Raw genomic sequence first — 23,987 nt, 5'->3', positions numbered from 1 at the left:
TTGTTAAAAGTTAGTGGAATTTCTTTCCTAATGCTTTTGAGCTAATCAGTTGTGTTGCCACAAGGTAGGGGTGGTATACAGAAGATGGTCTTTTACCAAATAGGACTAAGTCCATATTATGGCAAGAACAGCTCAAATAAGCAAAGAGAAACGACAGTTGATCGTTACTTTAAGACATGAAGCTCAGTTAATACGGAAAATTTCAAGAACTTTGAAAGTTTCTTCAACTGCAGTTGCAAAAACCAAGTGCTATGATGAAACTGGCTCTCATGAGGACCGCCACAGGAAAGGAAGACCCAGAGTTACCTCTGCTGCAGAGGATAAGTTCATTAGAGTTAAGTGCACCTCAGATTGCAGCCCAAATAAATGCTTCACAGAGTTCAAGTAACAGACACATCTCAACATCAACTGTTGGAAACTGAATCAGGACTTCATAGTCAAATTGCTGCAAAGAAACCACTACTAAAGGACACCAATAAGAAGAAGAGACTTGCTTGGCCAAGAAACACAAGCAATGGACATCAGACCAGTGGAAATCTGTCCTTTGGTCTGATGAGTCCAAATTAGAGATTTTTGGTTCCAACAGCCGTGTCTTTGTGATACGCAGAGTAGGTGAACGGATGATCTCCGTTTGTGTGGTTCACACCGTGAAGCTTTGCTAGCGACACTGTCAGTGATTTATTTAGAATTCGAGGCACACTTAACCAGCATGGCTACCACAGCGATATGTCATCCCATCTGGTTTGCGGTTAGAGAGACTATCATTTGTTTTTCAACAGGGCAATGACCCAAAACACACCTCCAGGCTGTGTAAGGGCTATTTGACCAAGAAGGACAGTGATGGAGTGCTGTATCAGATGACCTAGCCTCACAATAACCCGACCTCAACCCAACTGAGATGGTTCGGGATGAGTTGGACTGCAGAGTGAAGGAAAATCAGCCAACAAGTGCTCAGCATATATGGGAACTCCTTCAAGACTGTTGGAAAAGCATTCCAGGTGAAGCTGGTTGAGAGAATAACAATGGTGTGCAAAGCTGTCATCAAGGCAAAGGGTGGCTACTTTGAAGAATCTGAAATATAAAATATTCTGATTTGTCTAACACTTTTTTTGGCTACTACATGATTCCATGTGTTATTTCATAGTTTTGACGTCTTCACTATCATTCTAAAATGTAGAAAATAGTAAAAATAAAGAAAAACCTTAGGTGTGTCCAAACTTTTGACTGGTATTGCACACACACACACACACACACACACACACACACACACACACAGGGGTTGATTAGTACACGATCTGGGTATTTTATAGGCTTTTTTAAGTACAGGTTAAAATTATTTTTTTATTTTTTTATACAGAGACATTGGTTTTGCTATAGGGAAGTAATACTGCTTTTCACAGAGTTCAGAATGTTGCATCACTGCATGTCCATTGTTCCACAGGTCTTATTCTTGAACCCAGTCACCATGGTGGGTGCATTACACCAGTCACTTGAGGCATGGCCATATAGAGGGAGAGACTAGGCATGTCTGGACATGTCCCACCAGTCAAAATATCCTCTCCACTGTCCTTTAGGCAGCATAGTAAATACAACAGAGCCAACTGGTCCACCAGGGAAGAAACTTTTCCATTGCTGCTTTTACAGAAGAAGGGACCTTTCTTACTGCATTAGAGCCAAACGAAGCTAAATTAAATGACGGTTTGCTAATCATATATACAGATGTATTGTAGGCTGCACTAACAAGTGGTTTATTATTTCTAGCACATTTCAAAGTGACGATACGCCGAGATCCTGCAAAGTAAGACTAGAAAGGGATAATTCCCCACTACTGCATCTAGAAACAGATGTCAGAGTCAGTTGTTGAAATGAAAGTGTCAAGGAAGGACTTTGCTGAATATCTAACCAGGGGGAGAAGAGAGGACGAGTATCCCCCCTCTTCTTTTTGACAGGCAATAGTACATTCTGCACTGGTAGAAAATATCTGATATCATGTCATTGTCGATGTTTCACAGGTTAGTCAAGGTTGTCATCTAGGTTGTTGTGCCGCTCCTCCCCCCCCCACCACACACACACAATGACTCGCAGGTGTGCAGGAAGATACGAGGCCATCTGTCCCTTGGTGTGTGGTGGGGGTGGGGGGGGGGTGGGGGTCGAAACCATGGCGACGACCCTCACGACTTGTCATCGTAGCGGTCGAGCGATGCCTGGGTGTCAGGTAGCTCCATCTCACACACCAAACTGCGTGGGGACAGGGAGTTCCGGTTGAAGAAGTGGCCACCTGCAAAGAAACATGGGAAGATGTCAATGTCAGTGACACCAAGAAACATGACATCGGTCAGTAAGATACCTATCTAGAAAAGCTGATGCCTAGCAGCATAAACAAAGGTATTATTTATACTTTATCATTTTTTTCTTGGCATCTGTAAACATTATTGCAGGAGACACTGGGAATGGACACCATGATCGACATTTACAGTTCAGTAATAATGTGAGGGTGGGTGAGGTCAAACTGAACAGTGACATTAAGGCAATTCCACAGTAACAGAAAGATGCTGTGAGTCCGATTTTTCACTTTAAACGTATGCCAAAACAAAAAACTGTTATTGCAAAGTTAAACAAACCACGAAGCAAACTATGAACAAGGACTACTTTTAACAATTTCCACAGAAAATTTGACAAAAAACACATTTACTTAAAGAACAGTGCGGATGCCAAGTTTGGTAATAGAATGATGGTTTGTGCTGTTGGTGCTGTCATTCTGTTACCAAACCTTGCATCTGCACTGTTCTTCAAGTAAATACACTGCACGTGGAGGTCATACAGGCACGTGGAGGCCACACACACTACTGAGCCTCATTTTCACTTGTTTTAAGGACATTACATCAAAGTTGGATCAGCCTGTAGTGTGGTTTTCCACTTTAATTTTGAGTGTGACTCCAAATCCAGACCTCCATGGGCTGATAAATTGGATTTCCATTGATTATTTTTGTGTGATTTTGTTGTCAGCACATTCAACTCTGTAAAGAAAAAAGCATTTAATAAGATTATTTCATTCATTCAGATCTAGGATGTGTTATTTTAGTGTTCCCTTAATTTTTTTGAGCAGTGCATTTATTTAGTGGGAAAATGTCTAAAAGTCGTCCTTGTGCATGGAGTTGTATGGATTGTTTAACATTGCAATTATTGTTTTTTGTTTGGCATACATTTTAAAGTGGAAAAACTGAGTCTCTGTCTGCATCATTCCCTAACCGTGGAATTGCCCATTGTGAATCTTCAAAGATCCTCAACATGCTATACAACCTCAAGTCAAGAGAGTGATACATGGAAGATCACCCAGACCACCCTTTGATTCATACTAATCATCAATATCATTCAGGCCAGCCTGAACAAGAGCTAAGCAGAGATATGTGGAAGTTGTGACCTGATACGATTCTGATGTGGCAGGATAGACCTATACTGTAATTGCTAAGAAATAGTGCCACCTACTGCGAATAGTGCTGCATTACAGCCAAATACACAGTATACCAAACATTAGGAATGCCTTCCTAATATTGAGTTGCAATATTACTACCCCATTCAAAGGCACTTAAATATTTTGTCTTGCCCATTCACCCTCAATGTCACACACGCACAATCCATTTCTCAATTGTCTCAAGTATTTATCGATTCTTTAAGCTGTTTCCTCCCCTTCATCTACACTGATTGAAGTGGATTTAACAAGTGACATCAATAAGGGATCATGGCTTTCACCTGGATTCACCTGGTCAGTCATAGTGTATTTTCAAGTCAAGGTCATGAATGAGCAAAGAAGAACATGAAACGTTAACCTTCTGTAGCGAGGTGTGTCTGGTTTGGGAGCACAAGAATGATGGGTGTCTTTCATTTAATATAGAAACTCACACACACACACACAGTATTGATTACGAAAGAGAATATAACAAGTCAAAAGGAGGGAAGATTTAATGTCTCAAAGCGCTTTGCCCTATTACAACCACTTAAAACAATTACAGCCAGGCTCAGCCAGTACAGTAGTAAAAGCTTACAAAATACAATACAGAAACATATGGCAGAAGAAGACAACATTGCCATGAGGCTCCGCCAGAGAAAGGGTCGAGAGGGGCAATAAGGCGATCATCTTCTCTTCACCCACTCCAGGCTGGAAGAGAAGGAAGAGGAAAGGAACGATGTTAGAAAAGGTAGCAGAAGAAAGACGGCGCATTAAAAGACACGTAGGAACAAAGAAGGGGAATGTAATTGATCTTAACATAAATACTTTTAATCTTCTTTTAAACCATGATGTTCTCGTGTTAAGGCACTTAGCTCTAATACTTTTGAAGTTCGTCTGAGAGGGGATGGATGGAGCCTTCCGTGTTACTTTACACAGTATCCTTGTTAGTTCATGTGAAAACATTCACAATCCAATATTTCATTACTTTTCAAACTCTCTCTGTATCAGATACATGCCAGTACCCATGTCAACTGTACTTAACTTCAGTACACATATACTGTACAGTATGAAACAATTGTGCTGTTAAAGTATTTCGATTTATGTTAGCTGCGATCCAAGTTTAGTAAATTCATGGAAATGGAAGTTTGCCACATTTGAATACTAGTCTGACTGTTTTGCATATGTCTGGACTGTGTCCAAACTCCATTGTCTCGACAATGGTTCAAAGTAGCCTGAGTTGAGCCAATTTTCCGATATCCACAAATCAAGAAGTATAGCCCTGGGCTTAGTTAAGCAGAAATGAAATAAACAACAACAATCTGTGACTCAAGCTTTATCAATTGGCTTGATTGAAATGTAATTAAGGAGTAGACATATTGAATGTATTGAATTCTGGAAGTGTATGGTGGTACTCACTCAGGGCTGGAGAACCTGGCTGTGGCCTTGATGATCATAAAGCACAGAGTGAGAGTGCTGAGAAGGCCGAAGCTGGCGATTATAAACCACTCCTCTGTCAATAAAAGGAAAGGGGGGGGGGGGGGGGGGTCATTGCAGCCCAACATGCATTGGGTTAACCGACGAGGCCAAACAGGAAAACACAAAAGATCTTTCCTCTTTGAAAACCAGCAGTAAAGTCAGGAAAACGAAGAGATAAAGAAGAGACGTCCTTAAGATCCAGAGAAATATCCAGAGGAGAGCGACACGGAGAGAGGCAGGAGAAAGGAGACATTCACCAGGACAAGCTTGAAGACCGGAGAGAAAGACCTGGAAGCATGGGCATAGCGTAAAGACAGTTATGTACACACAGGCACAAAACACATCCACACGGCACGCCATCCACACTGCAGACGCATCCAACAGCGACAAAAGAGAGAAACCGAGGCGCATCTAGGTCCATCTATACTGCATGTTACTAACGTAACGTGCAGTCTCTTTAAATTGAGAAAAGTCAGGTAAAACTGTCCGCATTGAAAGAGAACAGGCATAACTATCACTATAGGAGCCCTTTGAGGTTTACCAGAAATGAGAGGAACCTGGGTCACATTATCAAACAGCAGAAATGAGAGGAACCTGGGTCACATTATCAAACAGCAGAAATTGGGTGGATTTATATAAGACTGACTTCAATGAATTTATGAAAATAGGCCTATCCTGAAACAGGTTTAGGTACTAAGAGTTATCTAACAACTCTTATTCAATATTTTTCAGATTTTGAACTACTCACAGGATCAGCTATTCATTCAAATTGCTGTTTTATTTTATTTATGTATTTAACCTTTATTTAACAGGGCAAGTCAGTTAAGAACAAATTCTTATTTACAATGACGGCCAACCAAAAGGCAAAAGGCCTCCTGCGGGGACGGGGGCCTGGGATCCCAAAATTATTATAATAATAAATACAATATAAATCTAGGACAAAACACACATCACAACAAGAGAGACAACACTAAGACGACAACATAGCAAGACAGCAACACATGACACACAGCATGGTAGCAACACAGCATAACAACATGGTAGCAACACCGTATGCATTACTGAATTATAATTACTAGCTATAAGTGAAAGAACGATAAACAAGTAGTATTGCAGTAATAAACAAGTAGTAGTATTGCAATAATAACTGCAGTGCATGTTCTTATTTTTTTGGTGCAGTGCTGTGAAATCACATCTCCCCCCTTCATAAATAGTTATGCACAGTAAAACAGATTGTCGTTCAAGAGGTCATCTTAGGTCAGTTGTGCATTTTTCCTTCTCATGGTTGGGGCTAGGATCAGTTGGATAGGGATTATGGATTAAACAGACAGCGGCAGCGGGGAGTCAGAGGGGGGTGCAGGGAGCAATGTGACCTACAAAAGACAAGTCTCTGGGGGGGGGGGGGGGGGGGGGGGTCTGTGTCCAAGCTCAAGGGAAAGTGTGAAAGGAGACTGAAATCTAAATGCAGAGTCAAAGACAAAGAGAGCGAGACAGAGAGCAGGAGAGGATCCAGAGGTTGTCGTGTAATCCTATTAAAAGTGGTTGTCTTTTTGCTGACAAAACAGAACACCACTAATCTCACTTTTAGTGAAGGGAGGGATAAAGGGGCAGGGAGGGATTTAGGATCTATCTTTTGAGTGTGTGTGTGTGTGTGTGTGTGTGTGTGTGTGTGTGTGCGCGCGCACGCTCAAGTGGTTTAGAATTATAATTTTGCCTTTAGTTTAGATGTACCTCATTTAAATAGCATAACAAGATATATATTTTTTTCTTCATTTTTTCAGAGGCTAATGCCTTCACTAAGTTTGTGAACTATGAAAAGGTTACATTTGATTTATTCCTATGTTCCGAGCTTACATAATAATGATATACATTTGGTGGATGTTTATATTTGTCCCATTTTACACAGATACAAGTGTGCATTATACACATGTGTGAATTGGAAATGTTTTTTTGTTTGTTGCATATCCCAACTCTCCCTGAGACACACTCGGAGAGTGGGGTCACGGCCAGGGTCTGCCATTATCAACGGTGACCCTGGAGCAATTAGGGTTAAGTGCCTTGCTCAAGGGCACATCAACAAATTTTCCCCCTTGCCAGCTCAGGGATTTGAACTAGCGACCTTTCAGTTACTGGCCCAGCGCTCTAACCGTTAGGCTACCTGCCGCCCTGATTTGCAAGGATCAAATAAAACTGTGAGAAACTTGTAATAGGTGCATGGGTCACAGTGTGTTCTGATTTTATACTGCTGAATGTAACCTTTCATATCAATAAAGTCATTTGAAATAAAATCTAAACTTGAGTTGAAGACTAGAAGGTTGTCCAAGGTGAAAGCTGCTTACTGGTGACGGCGATGTTGATCTCTCCGGTGCGGGGGGTGAGCTCTCCGCTCTCTGAGGGGATCTGGGGTCCAGTGCCGGGGTGGCCTTGCTGCAGGGGCTCTAGGCTGATGGATGTCTCACTGGACAGGTCCACCAGGGCTGTCCGCTGGCTGGCCATCGTCTGGCTGCGCCCTATCCTGTGGTCCATGTCGAAGCCGACGTTGTCCACGCACGGCAGGTTGGGCTAAAGGGGGTAGGGGAGTAAACACAAGGGTTAGAGGAATGTTATGGCTAGTGGTAAAATACAAGGGTTAGAGGAATGTTATGGCTAGTGGTTAAACACAAGGGTTAGAGGAATGTTATGGCTAGTGGTTAAACACAAGTGTTAGAGGAATGTTATGGCTAGTGGTTAAACACAAGGGTTAGAGGAATGTTATGGCTAGTGGTTAAACACAAGGGTTAGAGGAATGTTATGGCTAGAGGTTAAACACAAGGGTTAGAGGAATGTTATGGCTAGAGGTTAAACACAAGGGTTAGAGGAATGTTATGGCTAGTGGTTAAACACAAGGGTTAGAGGAATGTTATGGCTAGTGGTTAAACACAAGGGTTAGAGGAATGTTATGGCTAGAGGTTAAACAAGGGTTAGAGGAATGTTATGGCTAGAGGTTAAACAAGGGTTAGAGGAATGTTATGGCTAGTGGTTAAACAACGGTTAGAGGAATGTTATGGCTAGTGGTTAAACAACGGTTAGAGGAATGTTATGGCTAGAGGTTAAACAACGGTTAGAGGAATGTTATGGCTAGTGGTTGAACACAAGGGTTAGAGGAAAGTCTAATTTGTGTTGTATTAACTTGTTAGGTCATGCTGATTGCTGACACTGATTTTGACCATGACCTTTACATGAACACTTAACTTCAGAGAAAATAGCTCTTGTAGCAGCTCATCAGACGTGATGATACCACTTCAGTCCTGGTTTGACTAGTTTCTGATGTCTGAGCAATAGTTCCATAACTTACCAGCAGGGGGAATACTAGGACTACGGACGAGGTCATACACAGCTGGCATAAACAGATGGTTACGCAATTGTCTGGGCCATGTTCAGTCGCCAAACATTCTCGAACATTGCAGATAGAAATTCCACGAATAAAGGTGATGTGATTCCTTATTCTACATGTCAGAGAGGCATGTTTGTTCTACATAGCCTATTTCTATCTGAATGTTCCAAAACGTTGCATCGTACTGAGCGCGCCCAAGGATGAACATGGTCTGTCACAATGATGGGGAGCAGCAGCATGTGAAGGGCAATCTGGGGAAATAACACCTTAATCTACAACGCAACACAGGTTTTGCTGTATTCTACTGTTAATCAACATAATATATTGTCATTATCTCAATTTGCATGGTTAAGGCAATCTTTTTCCTCATTATTTGGGTCAAGAATCGTTTGTGAAGTTGATCACATTTTTTGTTTTATGAGTACTGGCATTGCCACATAACATTTGCATACTGACATCTAACACATTTCTACTGATAAGGCATTGAGATATTGACTACACTAATACTCACCATGATGCCCAGAGCTTTGAGGATGTTCAGTTTACACATGGGACAAGTACAGTGCTCATTCAGCCAGGGGTCCACACACAGCTTATGGAAGACATGTCTGTGCAGAGAGACACAGAAACAAAGAACACAGTTGAAGAGCAGGAAACCACCTCCACAAACAAGCCCCACAACAGCCTACATGCGGCTCTTCAAAGTTAGACATGGCCCTTTTACGTCCTGCGATTGCACAATGACCGCTCTGTTTGAGCTGACAAGCAGGGCCTAGAGTATGAAAAGAGTAAATGTAACACTTTATTAAGGTCCTGTAATAAACCATTTATAAACAGTTTACTTACCATTTCTGAATCATTAATCCTACATTTGTAAATGTCAATAAGCAATCTCTAAATAGTCATTTATAAACACTATTTTAATTGAACGGCCTTTCTCGTCAGCATGCTAGGCTTGCTAATGCTAAAGCTAACCTAGCATGCTGATGAAAAAGGCAGTTTACTTAAAATAGTATTTATAAATAAAATCTATAAATGTGGACCCCGGGAAGGTTAACTGCTGCTTCGGCAACAGCTAATGGGGATCCTAAAATAAAAAAATTATAAAACAAGACTTAAGAGATTGCTTACTGACATTTACAAATGTAGGAACAACGACTCATAAATGGTCAACTCTTTACAACCGGTTTATAAATGGTTGATTAAGGGACCTTATTATAAAGTGTTACTGAAACCAGTCACGCTTTAAGACACAGTGATCATTGTGGCGCAACTTGGACACAAGGTTGACATTGTCTGTCCGTCATGACACAAGACAGCCATTGTGGATCTGAGAGAAACTTCCTGTTTGAGATAACGGTCTGCTCCCTATTTTTATATGATGCCGGACTGCCAGTTTCAATGCACTTCAAAAGGACCATTAGGACCAGATTTACTGTAGCTTCTCTTGCCTACCTCATAATATATCACTAACCTTAACTGCTTAATGGCTTTATCAAAAGCATGGTGCATAGATTATTTCAACATTAAAGATCCTCATGATGAGCATCCATAAAACAAAACAAGGCCCCATTACATCATCGCTAAAGAACAAATCCTTAAGTGCCAGTACCAACCATGCATAATAGAAAATACTTAACCGCCGATTCCTAAGGACAAACATAAAAGTGCACGTTGATTCTGTTAAGTGCCTGTCTAACATGGCCGGGCATTTCCTGGGCATGTTCTGTTCCTTATCGAAGCCACTTGCAGCGGCCCTCTACCAATGCTTTACTTTCTTTCAAGGGGGGCACAGAAAACAAGGGCTCCATACATTAATGATGAGTCTGTTTACCATACAATGGCTTGGGGAGAAAGTCAGTGGGCAGTAAGAAGCAGTCCTGCAAGAGAGACTTTTGGATAAGCTGTGGTTGTAGTGAGACTTGGATAAGCGTGTGTGTGTGTGTGTGTGTGTGTCAATTAGCTTTGATTGTGTGTGTGTGTGTGTGTGTGTGTGCGCGCGCGCGCACGCACGCGTGCATATATAACCAGTGTGATAGTGTTTGGGAACGTGTCAAAGGGTGAGCTTGTGTAGTAGTTTGTGTGATTGTTTGACAGTGTAAATGTGTGTGTGTGTGACTGATGTAAAGTCAGTCTGTCTGTATGTGTATGCTGTAAGTGAGACACTCCAGTCAGGGAAAGATTCCACTCACAGTCTTTTCCTGCATCCCAGAAGGCCCATTGGGCTCTGGTCAAATGTAACGCACTATATAGGGAAAAGGGTGCCATAGTAAACACACTCTTTCTTAGAGCAGAGTAAAAACAGAGAAAAAAAAAAGACAGACAGACAGACGGGTAGACACCTGTTAGATACTATAACAGATGCCATCACAGAACAACAACATACCAAGATGATTGTTTGTTGTTCCTGTCTTGGTTGGTATCCAGATGGCATGTTACGGCATTTAAAATATTTGTCCGCTTGCCTACCTACCTGCCTGGCTGTCTGTCTTCCCGTCTGACTGCCTGCCAGCCAGCCTGCCTGTCAGTCAGTCAGTCCATTCAAGTCTGACCAGAAAACATCCCTCTATTGACAAGACATTGTCCTATAGACTGATATTAAATGTACAGAGACAAATTGAATGGCTGATGGCAGGTCAAGTGTACTCCCTTACTTCAATGCTTTTAGTTATTGATTGGGGATAGCAGTGTGTACTTAAGGGAGGCACCAGAGGGATTGGTGTTCAGAGATACAGTATGAACACAGGGGATGCAGTATGCACACACGTGATAAGAACTGATAAACAGCCCTGTTCATCTCTCTCTCTCTCTCTCTCTCTCTCTCTCTCTCTCTCTCTCTCTCTTCCCCCCCCCCCATCAGGATCAAGTGTTTCCCGCTCCTCTACTAAACTACAAACACTAGAAGGTCGCCAAGAAAAAAAAAAAAAAAAAAAAAAAAGAGTTGTGCATCTTGGTATCATTGCAGTGTGCCCTAAAACCACATACCTGATGAAGGGCACAAATCAAAAAAGGTACATTTTGGTACTACTAACATGACCAGTCAACTGCACAGATTCATCCACATATGTAATTAGCCTGCCTATGGATTGCAAACAGAAATTAGTTCTTTAGGTAGACTGACTGACACTTATGTATGCAGTAGTTCTGAGATAATGATTATTGTGCGCCTTTCACCTATTTAAATAATAGCATTGCAACGGTGTCAAATCATTTTATTGGTCGCGTACACATATTCTGCTTAAGTTATCGCAGATGCAACGAAATACTTAGGTTTCTAGCTCTAACAGTGCAGTAATAACAAACAATACAAAACAACACACACAAATCAAAAAAATTAAAATGAAGAAATATCAGAACGAGCAACGTCAGTGTCCGGAATACAAATCTATCTGTATATGATGGTGTGTATAGACATTATGGACAATATATGATTAGAAAAGGTGTAAACACAGCAGTAGTTATATAGGATGAGCCTTGACTAGAATACAGTATATACATGTAAAGTGGGTGAAACTGTATGTAAACATTATTAAAGTGACCAGTGTTCAGTGATTATGTACATAGGGCAGCAGTCTCTAAGGTGCAGGGTAGAGTACAGGTTGGTAGCCGGCTAGTAACAGTGACTAAGTTCAGGGCAGGGTATTGGGTGGAGGCCGGCTAGTGATGACTGTTTAACAGTCTGATGGCCTGGAGATAGAAGCCGTTTATCAGTCTCTCTGTCTCAGCTTTGATGAACCTTTACGGTCTCTGCCTTCTAGATGGTAGCGGGGTAAACAGGCTGTGGCTCGGGTGGCTGTGGTCCATGATGATCTTAATTGGCCTTCGTGTGACACCGGGTGCTGTAGATGTCCTGGAGGGAAGGCGGTCTGGAGAGCCCTGCTCAGACACTTCTGACTTTTCAACTTCCTTTAACGCTAGCTATCGATTTTGAAACATGCCCGACTATCAGCGGGGCCACACCTTCTGTGAGGACGAGGACATACTGTATATGAAGTCTTTCCCTTTTTGCCTCATAGGAAGGACCTGTGTTCTTCACTTACCCTTCTCCCAGCCCCTCTGATTGCTCCTCTTTGACAGAGACTGGATAAGCAGGATGGATGGAGAGCATTAATGGTAGACGGCCAGTTCAGTCCTGGACTGCGTTTACATTTCTGATATCTGATCTGAACTGGTCTGAAGAAGGAGTGGGTACATCGTCCTTGTGTCAATTGGGCCAAACTAAACATTTACATTTGAGTCATTTAGCAGATGCTCATATCCATAGCGACTTACAGTTAGTGCATTCATCTTAACCTGTTGGGGCTAGGGGGCAGTATTTGCACGGCTGGATAAAAAAATGTACCCGATTTAATCTGGTTACTAATCCTACCCAGTAACTAGAATATGCATATACTTATTATATACGGATAGAAAAAACCCTAAAGTTTCTAAAACTGTTTGAATGGTGTCTGTGAGTATAACAGAACTCATTTGGCAGGCAAAACCCTGAGACATTTTCTGACAGGAAGTGGATACCTGATGTGTTGTATTACCTTTAAACCTATGCCATTGAAAAACACAGGGGCTGAGGAATATTTTGGCACTTCCTATTGCTTCCACTAGATGTCACCAGCCTTTACAAAGTGTTTTGAGTCTTCTGGAGGGAGATCTGACCGAACAAGAGCCATGGAACGATGATGGCCCATTAGACACCTGGCACGCGAGTTCATGTTGGGTACCCTCGTTCCAATACGTTATAAAAGAGAATGCATTCGTCCACCTTGAATATTATTCATGTTCTGGTTAAAAAAGGCCCTAATGATTTATGCTATACAACGTTTGACATGTTTGAACGAACGGAAATATATTTTTTCCCCTCGTTCATGAAGTGAAGTCCGGCGGGCTTAGATCATGTGCTAACAAGACGGAGATTTTTGGACATAAATGATGAGCTTTTTTGAACAAAACTACATTCGTTATGGACCTGTGATACCTGGAAGTGACATCTGATGAAGAGAATCAAAGGTAATGGATTATTTACATAGTATTTTCGATTTTAGATCTCCCCAACATGGCGGCTAGTCTGTATCGCAACGCGTATTTTTCTGGGCGCAGTGCTCAGATTATTGCAAAGTGTGATTTCCCAGTAAGGTTATTTTTAAATCTGGCAAGTTGATTGCGTTCAAGAGATGTAAATCTATAATTCTTTAAATGACAATATAATATTTTACCAATGTTTTCTAATTTTAATTATTTAATATGTGGTGCTGACTTGAATGCCGGTTATTGGAGGGAAACGATTTCCTGAACATCAACGCCACAGTAAAACGCTGTTTTTGGATATAAATATGAACTTGATAGAACTAAAAATGCATGCATTGTCTAACACAATGTCCTAGGAGTGTCATCTGTTGGAGATTGTAAAAGGTTAGTGCATCATTTTAGCTGATTTATGGTTTTGGTGACGCCTGTCTTTGAATTGGCACAACATTACACACAACTCTTGTAAATGTACTGTCCTAACATACTCTAAATTTATGCTTTCGCCATAAAACCTTTTTGAAATCGTAAAACGTGGTTAGATTAAGGAGATGTTTATCTTTCAAAGGGTGTAAAATAGTTGTATGTTTGAAAAATTTGAATTTTGACATTTATTTGAATTCAAATTTGCCGCTCTTGAAATGCACCTGCTGTTGATGGAGTGCACCACGGGTGGGACGCTTGCATCCCACCTAGCCCATAGAGGTTAAGATAGCTAGGGCTTCCCGAGTGTCGCAGCTGTCTAAAGCACTGCATCGCAGTGCTTGAGGCATCACTACAGACCCTGGGTTCGATCCCAGGCTGTGTCACTGCCGACCATGACCGGGAGACCCATGAGGTGGCGCACAATTGGCCCAGCGTCATCCAGGTTAGGGGAGGGTTCGGCAGGCCGGGATATCCTTGTCCCATCGCGCTTTAGCGACTCCTTGTGGCGGGCCGGGCACCTGCAAGCTGACTTTGGTCGCCAGCTGGACGGTGTTTCCTCAGACACATTGGTGCGGCTGGCTTCTGTGTTAAGCGAATATTGTGTCAAGAAGCAGTGTGGCTCGGCAGAATTGTGTATTGGAGGACCCACGGCTCTCGACCTTCACCTTTCCTGAGTCCGTAGGGGAATTGCAGCAATGGGACAAGACTAACTAAAGGGGTAAAAGTACCAAAACATATATATACAAATAAATAAAAAGATAGCTAGGTGGGACAACCACATTGTCATTGTAAGTACATTTTTCCTCAATAAAGTAACAATTAGCAAAGCTAGTAAGTTGTAACCCCTTAAACACAGCCCCAATGCGACTACACAGAGATTAGACTGCTAATTTGGCTGCAACTAAAGGACAACAGTGCATCTCCTAAGTCTAGGAACACCCATCTTCTCTCCTTCATCTGAACTGATCTACAGAGGCAAAATAGAGGTGGTCGGATGTCTACTGGGATTTAGCTTTCAGGTGTCCGGTTCTTTCACATTAGTGCAGATGAAGGAGATGAAGGAGAGGAGCACTCTCTGGATGTTCTGACATCCACAAGGCAGAGAAGACACAGCAGAAGGTGTCCAAGAACAAGACTGCCAGACAAGGGCGCAGTAGTGCGTGTGAAACAGAATAAGAGAGAAAGTGTATGTGTGTCCGCAGCTGCGTGCTTATGTGCGTGCGCATGTATATGTATATGTATATATATATATATACATACATACATACATACATACATACATACACACACACACACACACACACACACACACACACACACACACAGTTGAAGTCGAAAGTTTACATACACCTTAGCCCAAAAAAATATAAACTAAATTTCACAATTCCTGACATTTAATGCTAGTAAAAATTCCCAGTTTTAGGTCAGTTAGGATCACCACTATTTTAAGAATGTGAAATTTCAGAATAATAGTAGAGAGTGATTTATTTCAGCTTTTATTTCTTTCATTACATTCCCAGTGGGTCAGAAGATTACATGCTACCAAACACTAATTGAGTATATTGCCGTTAAATTGTTTAAATTGGGTTGGGTGAATTTTGGCCCATTCCTCCTGACAGAGCTGGTGCAACTGAGTCAGGTTTGTAGATTTCCTTGCTCGCACACGCCTTTTCAGTTCTGCCCACAAATCTTCTATAGGATTGAGGTCAGGGCTTTGTGATAGCCATTCCAATACCTTGACTTTGTTGTTCTTAAGCCATTTTACCACAACTTTGGAAGTATGCTTGGGGTCATTGTTCATTTGGAAGACCCATTTGCGACCAAGCTTTAACTTCCTGACTGATGTCTTGAGATGCTACTTCAATGTATCCACAATTTTCCATCCTCATGATGCCATCTATTTTGTGAAGTGCACCAGTCCATCCTGCAGCAAAGCACCCCCACAACATGATGCTGCCACCCCTGTTTTTCACGGCTGGGATGGTGTTCTTCAGCTTGCAAGCCTCCCCCTTATTCTTCCAAACATAACGATGGTCATTATAGCCAAACAGTTCTATTTTTGTTTCATCAGACCAGAGGACATTTCTCCAAAAAGTATGATCTTTGTCCACATGTGCAGTTGCAAACCGTAGTCTGGCTTTTTTTATGGCGGTTTTGGAGCAGTGGCTTCTTCCTTGCTGAGCGGCCTTTCAGGTTATGTCAATATAGGACTCGTTTTACTGTGGATATAGATACTTTTGTACCGGTTTCCTCCAGCATCTTCACAAGGTCCTTTGCTGTTGTTCTGGGATTGATTTGCACTTTTCGCACCAAAGTACGTTCATCTCTAGGAGACAGAACGTGTCTCCTTCTTGAGCGGTATGATGGCTGCGTGGTCCCATGGTGTTTATACTTGCGTACTATTGTTTGTACAGATGAACGTGGTACCTTCAGGCGTTTGGATATTGCTCCCAAGGATGAACCAGACTTGTGGAGGTGTACAAATGTTTTTCTGAGGTCTGAGGTCAGAAGCTTCTAAAGCCATAATATCATTTTCTGGAATTTTCCCAGCTGTTTAAAGGCACAGTCAACTTAGTGTATGTAAACTTCTGACCCACTGGAATTGTGATACAGTGAATTATAAGTGAAATAATCTGTCTGTAAACAATTGTTGGAAAGATTACTTATGTCATGCACAAAGTAGATGTCCTAACTGACTTGCCAAAACGATAGTTTGTTAACAAGAAATGTGTGGAGTGGTTGAAAAATGAGTTTTAATGGCTCCAACCTAAGTGTATGTAAACTTCCGACTTCAACTGTATGTGTATGTGTGTGTGTGTGTGTCTCGGAGGAGGAAGCGGAAGTGTGTGTGTTTGTGGGTGCCGGTCATTTGGCAGCACTGGATCTAAATATAGCCGGAGCTACCAAGCAGGGGTTACGACTCACAGTGTGCAGCGAGACGAAACAGCCTTGATAGTGTCTGCATTTCCAAAACAGACCAGACTCCATTTAGCTAGAGAACAACTCTCTTTTCTCTCCATCTTTGTCACACTCTCTCACCTTCCCGCCTTCCTGTGCTCGTTATAATTATTTTTTTCCCCCTTCTTCCAATACCTCCTCCGGTCTGTTACTTTCCCTAACTCCATCTTCTTTTCCCTCCCTCTTGCTCCTTTTTCCTGGCAAGAGCTTAAATGTCAACTCTGACTGACATTACATTTCCCACTTCCTTTGTAAAGCGTAGTGATCCACTAAGCCAACACGCTGTATGTGTGTCCTACAACGGATCCTAAATCAGACCCAAATGGTCAAACCAGAGGTGAATGACAGGTAGCAAAGACTCCTCCTACTGTTAAAGTTTTTATGGTTTATGAATTGTCACCTCACTTGCAGAAATACAGTATTAACTTTCTACCTTTTCTTATTGGTGGTGTGATACATCTTAATATGTGCAAATTAACTATGGCTGAACTGTGGGGAGGTGTGTCTCTGGTCTAGTCTGATGTGCGTCAGTACAGTCGTCCCACTGAGCAGATCAGCAGGAAAGGTGTGAGACGGACCTGAGAGGTGGGGTGGGGGGGGGGATGAGGAGGGAGGGAAGGAGGGGCGCCATGTGACGGATGGGTGTGGAGATTGCCTCAGACAGGAGGAGAAACTTCAGGGAGGGGTAGAAACGCACGTCGGAGGAGGGAGGGAGGGAAGGAGAGGAGGGGATGTAAGTGGATGGCGTGACATTGAGAATGAGTGGATGGCGGACATGTTGTATTCCGAATCCGAGTGAGAGTTTGTTGCGTGTAAGAGCCACAAGGGCTGTGTCAGGATGTCCCACACTCCTAGCTTAGGATGTATATAGGTACACACACACCCACACACACAGTCAACCCACCAAACACACCACACACACACTCACTTGCAGGGCAGGATACGGACCACGTCGTTGAGCTGGTATCCCTCGATGCACACGGCGCAGTGGTTGAAGTCCGGGTCTGTTTCCTGCAGCGCAGAAGACAAACAGAACAGGCCAGTCAGTGTCAGACAGCCACAATGAACAAAAAGCCATCTATTACTGAGGAAGAACAGTGACAATAAATCAGACACTTTGCTTTTGACCATTAATATTCACTATCAACCAGATGATAAATAGCTGGTTTGTTCAACAGGCTGAGGTGCAGTGCCAAACATGGTCAGTGTTTCATCTTGAATGTTTGTTTGGAGAGACATCAATACCCTTTAGACATCCAGGAGGGCTGGGACTGAAAGTTTTATATTATTGTAGGCAGGTTTGCTGCCTGTGTAAAGGAACGTAATGGTAGGGGAAACATGTTCAATATACAGAGTACAATTAGGTAGAGTACTCTTGCTGTGTCATGTCAGGGATGGAACTGACGGCCACGTTGCCGTGTCAACCACACCCATCACCGTGACAACAGCCCCGGCAGGTGGCAGCACGTCTGTGACTGACTGACTGCCCTGGCATGTCCATCCCAAAGTGTCATGCTTAAGCATGCCATATGAGGAAGAGAGAGAGGGGAAGGTGGGAAGAGAAGAAGAGGTGTGAGAGGTGCAAAGAAGTAAAGGGAGAGGGAGTGAAAGACAGCGATAGAGGGCGATGACACAAAGTATGACAAGAGAGGTGCAGAGAGCCAAGGAAGGAAGGAAAGAGGTGGTGATGGATTGAAAGAAGGATGGCAGAAAAGTGTGATAGAGAGAAAGAAAGAACAGTTTGAAAAAGAGAGAATGTGTGAGAGAGAGAGACAGAGTCAGACAGAGATGTAATCAATGCCGTGTTATTTATGGAGGGTGGCTAACCGTCTCTGCTGACAGTAGAGAAGCTGCCACAGAGGTGCACAAGGACAGACGGTGCCCAGCCCCGCCTGGCCGGGGACTGAATTAGCACGCGGTGCCGAGCGAACAGGGAGAGACTGATCGATACGCCAGGAAGGACTGAGACAACACAGACCTGTCATCGCTCTAGTCATACCCGGGAACACTAGCCTAGTCCGACATGTATGTGCTGACTGTACACACACACACACACACACACACACACACACACACACACACACACACACACACACACACACACACACACCACACACACACACACACACACACACACACACACACACACACACACACCTGTTCAAAAGTTTGGGGTCATATAGAAATGTCTTGGTTTTTGAAAGAACAGCACATTTTTGGCCATTAAAATAACATTTATCAGAAATACAGTGTAGACATTGTTAATGTTGTAAATGACTATTGTAGCTGGAAACAGATGATTTTCAATGGAATATCCACATAGGCGTACAGAGGCCCATTATCAGCAATCATCACTCCTGTGTTCCAATGGCACGTTGTGTTTACTAATCCAAGTTATTCATTTTAAAAGGCTAATTGATCATTAGAAAACCCTTTTGTAATTATGTTAGCACAGCTGAAAACTGTTGTCCTGATTAAAGAAGCAATAAAACTGGCCTTCTTTAGACTACTTGAGTATCTGGAGCATCAGCATTTGTGGGTTTGATTACAAACTCAAAATGGCCAGAAACAAAGACTTTTCTTCTGAAACTCGTCAGTCTATTCTTGTTCTGAGAAATGAAGACTATTCCATGCGAGAAATTGCCAAGAAACCGACGATCTTGTACAACGCTGTGTACTACTCTCGTCACAGAACAGCGCAAACTGGCTCTAACCAGAATAGAAAGAGGAGAAAGTTTGAGAAACAGACGCCTCACAAGTCCTCAACAGGCAGCATTAAATAGTACCCGCAAAACACCAGTCTCAACGTCAATAGTGAAGAGGCGACTCCGGGATGCTGGCTTTGTAGGCAGAGTTCCTCTGGCCAGTGTCTGTGTTCTTTTTCCCATGTTAATCTATTATTTTTATTGGCCAGTCTGAAATAAGGCTTTTTCTTTGCAACTCTGCCTTGAAGGCCAGCATCCTGGAGTCGCTTCTTCACTGTTGAGATATATATACACACTGCTCAAAAAAATAAAGGGAACACTTAAACAACACATCCTAGATCTGAATGAAAGAAATAATCTTATTAAATACTTTTTTCTTTACAGAGTTGAATGTGCTGACAACAAAATCACACAAAAATAATCAATGGAAATCCAATTTATCAACCCATGGAGGTCTGGATTTGGAGTCACACTCAGAATTAAAGTGGAAAACCACACTACAGGCTGATCCAACTTTGATGTAATGTCCTTAAAACAAGTGAAAATGAGGCTCAGTAGTGTGTGTGGCCTCCACGTGCCGGTATGACCTCCCTACAACGCCTGGGCATGCTCCTGATGAGGTGGCGGATGGTCTCCTGAGGGATCTCCTCCCAGACCTGGACTAAAGCTGTGTTAAATTGGATTCAGGTCTGGGGAACGGGCGGGCCAGTCCGTAGCATCAATGCCTTCCTCTTGCAGGAACTGCTGACACACTCCAGCCACATGAGGTCTAGCATTGTCTTGCATTAGGAGGAACCCAGGGCCAACCGCACCAGCATAAGGTCTCACAAGGGGTCTGAGGATCTCATCTCGGTACCTAATGGCAGTCAGGCTACCTCTGGCGAGCACATGGAGGGCTGTGCGGCCCCTCAAAGAAATGCCACCCCACACCATGACTGACCAACCGCCAAACCGGTCATGCTGGAGGATGTTGCAGACAGCAGAACGTTCTCCACGGCATCTCCAGACTCTGTCACGTCTGTCACATGTGCTCAGTGTGAACCTGCTTTCATCTGTGAAGAGCACAGGGCACCAGTGGCGAATTTCTCTGGCAAATGCCAAACGTCCTGCACGGTGTTGGGCTGTAAGCACAACCCCCACCTGTGGACGTCGGGCCCTCATACCACCCTCATGGAGTCTGTTTCTGACCGTTTGAGAAGACACATGCACATTTGTGGCCTGCTGGAGGTCATTTTGCAGGGCTCTGGCAGTGCTCCTCCTGCTCCTCCTTGCACAAAGGCGGAGGTAGCGGTCCTGCTGCTGGGTTGTTGCCCTCCTACGGCCTCCTCCACGTCTCCTGATGTACTGGCCTGTCTCCTGGTAGCGCCTCCATGCTCTGGACACTACGCTGACAGACACGGCAAACCTTCTTGCCACAGCTCGCATTGATGTGCCATCCTGGATGAGCTGCACTACCTGAGCCACTTGTGTGGGTTGTAGACTCCGTCTCATGCTACCACTAGAGTGAAAGCACCAGCATTCAAAAGTGACCAAAACATCAGCCAGGAAGCATAGGAACTGAGAAGTGGTCTGTGGTCACCACCTGCTGAACCACTCCTTTATTGGGGGTGTCTTGCTAATTGCCTATAATTTCCACCTGTTGTCTATTCCATTTGCACAACAGCATGTGAAATGTATTGTCAATCAGTGTTGCTTTCTAAGTGGACAGTTTGATTTCACAGAAGTGTGATTAACTTGGAGTTACATTGTGTTGTTTAAGTGTTCCCTTTATTTTATACACACATACACAATGAGGGAAAAAAGTATTTGATCCCCTGCTGATTTTGTACCTTTGCCCACTGACAAAGAAATTATCAGTCTATCATTTTAATGGTAGGTTTATTTGAACAGTGAGAGACAGAATAACAACAAAAAATCCAGAAAAACGCAAGTCAAAAATGGTCTAAAATGATTAGCATTTTAATGAGGGAAATAAGTATTTGACCCCTCTACAAAACATGACTTAGTACTTGGTGGCAAAACCCTTGTTGGCAATCCCAGAGGTCAGATGTTTCTTGTAGTTGGCCACCAGGTTTGCACACATCTCAGGAGGGATTTTGTCCCACTCCTCTTTGCAGATCTTCTCCAAGTCATTAAGGTTTCGAGGCTGACGTTTGGCAACTCGAACCTTCAGCTCCCTCCACAGATTTTCTATGGGATTAAGGTCTGGAGACTGGCTAGGCCAATCCAGGACCTTAATGTGCTTCTTCTTGAGCCACTCCTTTGTTGCCTTGGCCGTGTGTTTTGGGTCATTGTCATGCTGGAATACCCATCCACGACCCATTTTCAATGCCCTGGCCTAGGGAAGGAGGTTCTCACCCAAGATTTGATGGTACATGGCCCCGTTCATCGTCCCTTTGATGCGGTGAAGTTGTCCTGTCCCCTAGGCAGAAAAACCCCCCCAAAGCATAATGTTTCCACCTCCATGTTTGACGGTGGGGATGGTGTTCTTGGGGTCATAGGCAGCATTCCTCCTCCTCCAAACATGGCGAGTTGAGTTGATGCCAAAGAGCTCCATTTTGGTCTCATCTGACCACAACACTTTCACCCAGTTGTCCTCTGAATCATTCAGATGTTCATTGGCAAACTTCAGACGGGCATGTATATGTGCTTTCCTGAGCAGGGGGACCTTGCGGGCGCTGCAGGATTTCAGTCCTTCACGGCGTAGTGTGTTACCAATTGTTTTCTTGGTGACTATGGTCCCAGCTGCCTTGAGATCATTGACAAGATCCTCCCCGTGTAGTTCTGGGCTGATTCCTCACCGTTCTCATGATCATTGCAACTCCACGAGGTGAGCTCTTGCATGGAGCCCCAGGCCGAGGGAGATTGACAGTTCTTTTGTGTTTCTTCCATTTGCGAATAATCGCACCAACTGTTGTCACCTTCTCACCAAGCTGCTTGGCGATGGTCTTGTAGCCCATTCCAGCCTTGTGAAGGTCTACAATCTTGTCCCTGACATCCTTGGAGAGCTCTTTGGTCTTGGCCATGGTGGAGAGTTTGGAATGTGATTGATTGATTGCTTCTGTGAACAGATGTCTTTTATACAGGTAACTAACAGATTAGGAGCACTCCCTTTAAGAGTGTGCTCCTAATCTCAGCTCGTTACCTGTATAAAAGACACTTGGGAGCCAGAAATATTTCTGATTGAGAGGGGGTCAAATACTTATTTCCCTCATTAAAATGCAAATCAATTTATAAAATTTTTGACATACGTTTTTCTTGATTACTTTGTTGTTATTCTGCCTCTCACTGTTCAAATAAACCTACCATTAAAATTATAGACTGATCATTTCTTTGTCAGTGGGCAAACATACAAAATCAGCAGGGGATCAAATACTTTTTTCCCCTCACTGTATATATATCACGCAATATGTTAGAAATTTGTAAGTGCTTTAGATCCCGTTCTCTCTAACTTTGTTCCAACCGACTAAACCATTTAGAAAGGGCCATGCAAAATTGGAAGAGCAGTGACAAGTACTCCTGGGTATGGGAGTTCTGCGTATGGGAGTTCTGCTCAAGTCTGTCAGGTTGTATAAAACAGATAGTGATCCGTACCAGGTCGCCATGCAGAGATACAGAGGACAAAAACATAGTGCTGAGGCCCATCTGACCTAGTGGGGGAGGGGCAGTACACCAGTTTTAAGACCCTGGGGAGTCTGCTCCATTTCCCCCCGACCCTGACTTCCTGTCACTGTGAGCGAGGCAAGCTGCTGTAAATGGCTGCCTGATTAAATATGAATGTTGTCCTCTACAGAGGCTGCTGGCACAGAATGAGGCCAAGGCACACAGCACAGACCAGCCAGTGTGTGAAATAGGCTTCTGCTAAAATAAAGCAGATCTGTGTCACTAATGGCAGATTTTCATGATGGCAGAATCTGAGCTTTGTAGGGCCCGCGGATGACTGGGGTTGTGGAAGGGCAGAGAAGTGTCTCTCACCACCACAAGTCACTTTGGACTATGAGACGGAACTGATGTGTTATCAGTTGGCTACGGATGTGATGGAATAGTCCCTGACGCGGCCTGAATGTGTCCTATATGGACTGTGACACATGGGTTACGGAGCTGACCAGTGCACTATTGAACGTGGTGAAGTGGACACGGAGCTGACCAGTGCACTATTGAACGTGGTGAAGTGGACACGGAGCTGACCAGTGCACTATTGAACGTGGTGAAGTGGACACGGAGCTGACCAGTGCACTATTGAACGTGGTGAAGTGGACACGGAGCTGACCAGTGCACTATTGAACGTGGTGAAGTGGACACGGAGTTGACCAGCGTCAGTGTTGACGGAGATGGAGTTGACAGAGGCCTGGTCCATGTCCTAGGGACTGGTAAAATAGGTGACAGCGCTGACCTTTTAATGTTGGCACTGGTATTTCAATCAATTGAACAATAGCGCTTCCGTTTTGACTGAGCTGGACAATAGTGTTATTGTTGGTCTATGAAGGAAATGGCCCTCCAGCTGAGCAATAATGTTTAATTAAACTAATGACCTTCATAGCATAACAGTCCATAGCAGCCGTAACATGTTAGAGATGCAGTG

General features: G+C 43.4%; 1 protein-coding gene across 8 annotated transcripts in view; it reads right to left on the bottom strand.

Annotated features, from left to right (window-relative positions):
- Nucleotides 1–2,057: 2,057 nt before the first annotated feature.
- Nucleotides 2,058–23,987, bottom strand: part of LOC106604565 (E3 ubiquitin-protein ligase RNF130) — a 72,164-nt gene continuing 50,234 nt past the window's right edge. For 3 of the 8 annotated variants that reach the window (XM_045718031.2, XM_045718030.2, XM_045718032.2), the window contains exons 6-11: nt 17,629–17,711; nt 8,809–8,905; nt 7,264–7,486; nt 4,865–4,958; nt 4,330–4,388; nt 3,943–4,156 (exon numbers count right to left, since the gene is read on the bottom strand). In XM_045718031.2, the coding sequence (XP_045573987.1) occupies nt 4,143–4,156; nt 4,330–4,388; nt 4,865–4,958; nt 7,264–7,486; nt 8,809–8,905; nt 17,629–17,711 (570 nt within the window). In that variant the 3' untranslated portion in view covers nt 3,943–4,142. Of the gene's footprint in view, nt 2,279–3,942; nt 4,157–4,329; nt 4,389–4,864; nt 4,959–7,263; nt 7,487–8,808; nt 8,906–17,628; nt 17,712–23,987 lie in introns of those variants that run through there. The other 5 variants (XM_045718034.2, XM_045718035.2, XM_045718033.2 and 2 more) reach the window with 4 other exon arrangements.

Source organism: Salmo salar, chromosome 05 (genome assembly GCF_965601325.2).
Source record: "Salmo salar chromosome 05, fSalSal1, whole genome shotgun sequence".
Lineage (NCBI taxonomy): Eukaryota > Metazoa > Chordata > Actinopteri > Salmoniformes > Salmonidae > Salmo > Salmo salar.
Note: the sequence above shows the minus strand (reverse complement) of the source record. Positions and strands in the feature narration are given on the sequence as shown.